We start from the raw sequence: 7,711 nt of genomic DNA, 5'->3' as shown, positions 1-7,711 counted from the left end.
ACTCAAAATTACGCCATTTTAGCAACATTTAATCAAACCCCACAAATCATCTTCCAACAACAAACCCAAAAAATAACATTATTTACAAAAAACAACACTATTTAGCTCAATCAAGAATCGGAACAAAAATCACAGGAGACTTAACAACAATAGCATTAGGCTGTAAACTATCAATTCTCGAAGAATCAACAATACCAGGTGTACAAAATTGATGGTAATCTTCATTTGTAACAAACGGAGCCTTCATACAACCAAACGGTAAGTATATGCTAGCAACCACAAAATACACAAAAACAACAACAGTTGAACTCAAAATTACGCCATTTTAGCTACATTTAATCAAACCCCACACTATATCTTTCACCGGCAATCCCAAAAAACAACACTATCAGCTCAATCAAGAATGCTATCAACCACAAAATACACAAAAACAACAATTGAACTCGAAATTACGCCATTTTAGCAACATTTAATCAAACCCCATAAATTATCTTCCAACAAAATCCCGAAAAACACAGTATTAGCTCAATCAAGAATGCTAGCAACCACAAAACAACAACAATTGAACTCGAAATTACACCATTTTAGCAACATCTAATCAAACCCCACACTATATATTTCGCCAACAATCACAAAAAACAACACTATCAGCTCAAGCAAAAATGCGAGCAACCACAAAATACACAATAACAACAACAATTGAACTCGAAATTACGCCATTTTAGCAACATTTAATCAAACCCCACACTATATCTTTCTCCAACAATCTCAAAAAACAACACTATCAGCTCAATCAAGAATGCTAGCAACCACAAAAACAACAACAACAATTGAACTCAATCAGCTCAATCAATAAAGCTAGCAACCACAAAACAACAACAATTAAACTCAAAATTACGCCATTTTAGCAACATTTAATCAAACCCCCACACTATATCTTTCTTCAACAATCCCGAAAAACAACACTATCAGCTCAATCAAGAGTCGTAACAAAACTCACAGGTGACTTAACAACAATAGCATCAGGCTTTAAACTATCAATTCTCGAAGAATCAACAACCCCAGGTGTACAAAACCGATGGTAATCTTCATTTCCAACAAACGGCGCCTTCATACAACCAAACGGTAAGTATCTTTTCATCGGTTCACAGATCTGATTACTCCCCTTTACACCGGCTGATGATGACTGAACAGACGGTGGCGCCGCCGCAGAATCCGACATAGGGGGTGGGGGTGGGGTGGGGTGGGTAGGTAGGGGGTGGGGTGCGGGGTAGGAAGGGGTTAGTGCTATGTGGAAATGGAAAAAAGGAGAAAACGAGGGAAGGGAGGGAAGTTTGGTTTTTGTATAGATGTGGAGGGAACACAAATGCAAAATTTTCTTTTTTTGAGGGGGTTCATTTTGGTCCTTGGAGTATTTATTATTTGCAATTTGGTCCCTTTTGTTGGTAAATTTTACTAAGTTTTTTTTAATTTATTTTTACTTTCGGAAAATAAAATGACGCATCTTTAACTTACTGAGGACATGGTTAGGATAGTATGGAGGTTTTAAGTACTCCCTCCGTCTTATTTTATATTACATATTTTGATCGAACACGAAATTTATGAAATAAAGAAAGACTTTGTGATTTTTACTAAATTGTCTTTTATTAAAAAAAATTGTACTGCTACTATCTTTAATTAAGTGAAACCAATAAAGATAAAAGCGAAAACGTATCTTTAAATAGTTATAAATAAGGAAAAGTGTCTTTTTGTGACAAATAAAAAGAAAACGACGATACATAAAATGGGATGGAGAAAGTACTACTTATTTTATTCGTTTTTTAAAAATAAAATAACGTATCTTTAAATCAGGAAGCGACACTTTTTTGTGTGTGTGTTTTTTTGGTTTCCCAACCGATGTTCGGTATCCGCATTGGAGCTCGACTAATTCAGGTTCACACCGAATAGGATCTCATTCAGGGGTAGCGCTTCCAACAGAGCAGAAAGAGATACTTTATTTGCATCTAGTTTGAATACTTGTTATTTGCAATTTGACCTTTATATCGGTAAACATTACTATTTCATTTTATTTAATTTTTTCACTTTTTCGGAAATAGAATGGGGTCGCTAGGGATATATCTTGGACAAGAGAGCGTGGAGGTTGAAGATTAAGATACAAGATTAATCGATAATCGATTGTCATTCTTAGAGTACAAAAGAAATGTGCAACAATTATATGCAAGTTACTTACCTAAGGTTTTACTAAAAACACTCGATTTATATCGATAAAACTTGTGGTGGAGTGATAACTACTCTGTCATTTTGAATCGAGGGTCTCGAGTTTGAGTCTCCTTAAGTACACCTTTTGTAAAGGAACAATTTACCCCAAATCTGAGACTTCCCGACGTGAATCCAGATCGATATGAAGTTGAAGTTTTATTTGGATATATAATTTGAAAATTAACTCGTGAATTTACTTGTGGTGCGCGAAAGCTGGTCCGAACATCATAGTTTTCAAAATACACAAACTAGCTTTGAAGTAAAACTACCTGAATGATCAATCCCATGAACTAATCAAACCGTTCATGACCAAAAATCGATATTTTTACAATCATATGATGGTTTAGCATATGTACAAATCGATAATCGATAAATCGTACAAAAATCAAATCGAACCACCCGATAAATACCCTCACTTATGAACATAGATACAAAAAGTTTGAAGACGTTTCAATTCAGTAATATATAATAATCTTGAAGTGATTTTTATAAACTAAATTCAAGAATTATTATAAGCTTAGATTTTGATAAAACAATCGAAATTATGAAAATGTCATTAGTTTTAGACAATATAAAGATAATAAAATTTAATTAGCCTAATTAATAACATCCAATTCAAAGATTATTCATGTACAATTCACTTAGATCGTTTTTAATATATATATATTTTTTACTTCTCACACACATTTCAAAAATTGAAAATACGTTAATTGCCACGTCATCCCTCGGAGGGTGACAAATGCACACACCAAACATATTTTTTGAAGAGTCTGAACAACATAGCCCGACTGAGAGTATACATAGCCAGGAACAACACAAATCCCGACAGTTTGGAGCCTAATTACAAAAAATCTCGACATTTTGCATAGTTACTAAAAATCTCAATTTTGGGCCTTTTGAGATACATAATTAGCTCCAGATATATCTAACGAAGAGATACAAAATTAGCTCCCGATTTTTTATTTTTATTTTTTTGGTATGTGGAGATACATAATAGAGCAAACGTAGATATATTTTTTCCTTTGTAAAGTTACATAATTAGCTCTCGATACATTTTTATCAATTCTTAGTCTGTCGAGATACATAATTAGCTCCTGATACATCCAACGAAGATACATAATTAGTTGAAATTTTTTTAATTATTTTGTAAGGATGGAGATTTTCTGTAAATATGGTAAATTAAGATGTATATTTATGTTATTTTTCCATAATATCTTGGAAATGAACCTATAGCTGCCTTTTATACAACCTACTATATTTTATTCATACGACTAAAGAAAAAAAACAACCCGATGCATGAAGCATGCTGCATTGTGCAAGCAACCTCTCAATCTCGATGAGGTAGGGGTAAGATTTACGTACACTCTACCCTCCCTGGACCCCGCCTGTGAGAATGCACTGGGTATGTTGTTGTTGACTTAGGTAGAAAAAGAGCAACCCGATGCATGAAGCATCTTGCATTCACATAGGCTCCCTATTGGAACCAGCGTCTCTATCTCGATGAGGCAGGGGTAAGGTCTACGTACACTCTACCCTCCCTGGACCACACCTGTGAGAATGCCCCGGGCATGTTGTTGTTGACTTAGGTAGAAAAAGAGCAACCCGATGCATGAAGCATCTTGCATTCACATAGCCTCCCTATTGGAACCGGCGTCTCTATCTCGATGAGGCAGGGGTAAGGTCTACGTATACTCTACCCTCCCTAGACCACACCTGTGAGAATGCCCCAAGAATGTTGTTGTTGACTTAGGTAGAAAAAGAGCAACCTGATGCATGAAGCATCTTGCATTCACATAGCCTCTCTAGTGGAAGCAACCTCTCTATCTCTATAAGGTAGGGGTAAGGTCTACGTACGCTCTACCCTCCCTAGACCACACCTGTGAGAATGCCCCGGGTATGTTGTTGTTGACTTGGGTAGAAAAAGAGCAACCCGATGCATGAAGCATCTTGCATTCACACAGCATCTCTAGTGGAAGCAACCTCTCTATCTCTATAAGGTAGGGGTAAGGTCTATGTACGCTCTACCCTCCTTAGACCCCACATGTGAGAATGCCCCGGGTATGTTGTTGTTGACTTGGGTAGAAAAAGAGCAACGCGATGCATGAAGCATCTTGCATTCACATAGCCTCCCTATTGGAAGCAACCTCTCTATCTGAGGTAGGGGTAAGGTCTACGTACACTCTACCCTCCTTAGACCCCACCTATGAGAATGCCCCGGGAATGTTGTTGTTGACTTGGGTAGAGAAAGAGCAACCCCGTTCGCGCAAGGCCAGGGGAAGGGCTAGTATGATGCACAATCACAGTAAGATTTCTCACATAGCAAGTCAGGAGATGCAGTAAACACTAGATGCTACTAAACACTTTCAGATCACATGAATAAGTTTATTAAAAGGGTGGTGTACTAACACTCCCGCTATGTGCAGGATCCGGGGAAGAGCCGGACCACAAGTGTCTATCATACGTTTAGTGTCCTCCAAAAACAAAACTACTCAAGTCCTTTTGGCATATTTGCTTAGTTAATAAGTAACACAACAACAAAGTCTTCAGCCGGGGGTCTATCGGAAATAGCCTCTCGACCTCACATCTGAGGTAGTGGTATGAACTGCGTACACTTACCCTCCTCGGACCCCACTTTGTGGCAATACACGGAGTATGTTGTTGTTGTAGCTGAGTGACCAAACAGTTCAGATTAGTTCCGAACCTTCAGTATCCACAACTGGTTACTATGAGCAAGTTCAGCTGGCACAAAGTGTACATTGGTACTTAAAAACACGATATGATTCAGTCGAGAAGGTGGGGAATGATACAGAAACAGATCAGATCACTTACGACTTCAATGCTGGTTCAATACGCATCCAGTATGATCGAGAAGGTCCTTAACGTATGGGGAGCTGCAGATAAAGATATTCATATACTCGCTCACTGCTTCTCACATACGTAAAAGGCCAAACGACTAAAGATATTCATATAGTCACTATCAATGCACCTTTCTTCCAAATAGCAATAGGATGTAATCAGAAATGCTGGAAATGGCAAATGATGAATGGTTGCATCCAGTTCATCCTAGTAAGAAAAGGGCTGGATTGTAGGGGCGATAAACAAAACAAACGTTTTGAATTGTACAAACCTAAAATCAACGTCTTATCCTAGCATCCAAGTACTCGGAAACTTCTCAAGGAATGTCATGCATCTCGATTTTACTAGCTTCTACATGTACAACGACATCAACTTCCGAAACAGATGCTAGCAAATATGTAGTGCCTTCACACGCTACTGCATATTAGCAAAGAGAACCACAACAAAAAAGCAAATTTAGTTAAACTGGAAAACCGTCAGCGAATTCACGCTGTAAAAAAAATTGGCCTGTTCTTAATATACAACTTTTACCTAACAAATTTACGCTAACAAAACTCCCCCGTTTTTATTTACAGGTTACCACATGGTTCATTAACTTGGGTTCTATGGTGTAGTTGTTAGAATTCTGGACTCTTAATATGACCTTTTCGATCAATCCTTACCACATATTCAATCAAACCACATCAGTTACCGCAACTTGAATGTATTACAAACTAGCAAATAACAACTACACTTCGATCCCAAAGATCAACTTGGTTCTATGGTTTAACGGTTAGCAATCTGAACTTTGGATACATCAACTTGACTCCTAGTGGCTAGTAGGACCCTATCAATCAATATAACATATTCGATCAAACCACAATAAATACCACATTTTGAATGTACGCAAACTAGCAACTAACAAATATGTTTCAATCCCAAGCAAGTTGTGATCAACTACGAATGCTCATTGACCAGTCACCCCATCTGAGCTTGAATATACAAACTTAACAAGATTTTATACCAAAAGGGAGATTGTCTCACCGGCGTAAAAGAGCTACAACACACATCCAACCCAATCACGAAATCGCGATTCATGGGACTTCAACATCACAGGTAGTGACAAGCACAAGCCCTTCTCAACACACAGTTTATGCCTTGGTTTTATCCTATTCTATAAACTAAATGAGAAACACTGAGGAAACACAACCAATTTCTTCAACTGCCCATTTAAGCTTGATGTAAACAAACTAGACTAACACAAAATCAACGAGATTTATACCAACAAGAAAGAGGTAACCAATAAAATGATCACCAACAGTATATCTTTATAAACAAACTGGGCAATATTTTTAAGTTCAATCTATGAAACATTATAATCAAAATTTGTACACCAATAGGGAGATTGCTCACCGGCATAATCGAGCTACAACACACCTCCAACTTGTCACCAAAACGAGTTTCATGGGACTTCAACATCACAGGTAAAGACAAACACACATCTTTCTCAACACACAGTTTGTGCCTTGGCTTTATCCTATTCTCTAAACTAAACGAGAAATAATGAGGAACACAGTCAATTCCTTCAACTCCCCATATAAGCTCGAACGTATACAAACTATACTAAAACAAAATTAACAAGATTCTACATCACCAGTAAATAGGTGACCAATAAAATGATCATCAACAATGTATATTTATAAAAGAACAATATTTTTAAGTTCAATCTGTGTTAAAAACCAAAAGGGAGATTGCCTCGCCCGCATAGAAGAGCTACACCACACTTCCAACCTAGCACGAAATCACGATTCATGGGACTTCAACATGACAGGCAATGAAAAGCACATGCCTTTCTCAACACACATCGTGTGCCTTGGCTCTATCCTAATAGGACCTTATCAATATAAGTTCACCACATATTCAATCAAACCATAATAGTCACCAGTTACCACAACTTGAATATACACCAAACTAGCAAACAACAACTATGCTTGATCCAAAGCAAGTTGGATATTGATCACCTCTCTCCATTTAAGCTTGATAATATACCAAGTAGGCTAACATGAAATTAACAAAATTCAATATGTAATCAATAAAATGATCATCAACAATATATATTTATAAACAAAATGGGCAATATTTTTGAGCTCAATCTACGTTACATTATGATCAAATTTTCTATACCAAAACGGAGATTGTCTCACCGGCATTGAAGAGCTACAACAAACATCCAACCAATCACGAAATCGCGATTCACAGGACTTCAACACCACGGGCAACGACAAGCACACACCTTTCGCAACACACATTTTGTGCCTTGGCTTTATCCTATTCTCTAAACTAAACGAGAAATACTGAGGAAACACAATCAATTCCTTCAACTCCCTCCCCATTTCCACCACAAAGTAATTGAATTTCAGCTCCAAATGAGACTAACACAAAATTAACAAGATTCTATATCACCAAGAAACAGTAAACCAGTAAAATGATCCTCAACAATATATATTTATAAACAAAATGGGCAATATGGTTTAAGCTCAATCTACGTTACATTATGATCAAATTATATATACCAAAACGGAGATTGTCTCACCGGCATAGAAGAGCTACAACAAAC

The 7,711-nt window shown here is 37.1% G+C and overlaps 2 protein-coding genes across 3 annotated transcripts in view; both read right to left on the bottom strand.

Moving 5' to 3' along the window:
- Nucleotides 1–1,343, bottom strand: part of LOC107861031 (transcription factor E2FA) — a 10,432-nt gene extending 9,089 nt beyond the window's left edge. The window contains exon 1 of the mRNA XM_016706437.2: nucleotides 1,001–1,343. Within this exon, the coding sequence (XP_016561923.2) occupies nucleotides 1,001–1,222 (222 nt within the window). The 5' untranslated portion in view covers nucleotides 1,223–1,343. The remainder of the gene's footprint in view (nucleotides 1–1,000) is intronic.
- Nucleotides 1,344–7,184: 5,841 nt separating this feature from the next.
- The window catches only part of LOC107857242 (transcription termination factor MTEF1, chloroplastic), a 4,662-nt gene continuing 4,135 nt past the window's right edge, over nucleotides 7,185–7,711 (bottom strand). Inside the window, exons 2-3 of one of the 2 annotated variants that reach the window (XM_047394428.1) lie at nucleotides 7,678–7,705; nucleotides 7,185–7,288 (exon numbers count right to left, since the gene is read on the bottom strand). In XM_047394428.1, coding sequence (XP_047250384.1) covers nucleotides 7,248–7,288; nucleotides 7,678–7,705 — 69 coding nt within the window. In that variant the 3' untranslated portion in view covers nucleotides 7,185–7,247. Of the gene's footprint in view, nucleotides 7,388–7,677; nucleotides 7,706–7,711 lie in introns of both variants that reach the window. The other variant, XM_016702171.2, reaches the window with a different exon arrangement.

This window comes from Capsicum annuum, chromosome 8, assembly GCF_002878395.1.
Source record: "Capsicum annuum cultivar UCD-10X-F1 chromosome 8, UCD10Xv1.1, whole genome shotgun sequence".
Lineage (NCBI taxonomy): Eukaryota > Viridiplantae > Streptophyta > Magnoliopsida > Solanales > Solanaceae > Capsicum > Capsicum annuum.
The sequence above is the reverse complement of the archived record's forward strand: the minus strand, read 5'-3'. Positions and strand labels throughout refer to the sequence as shown.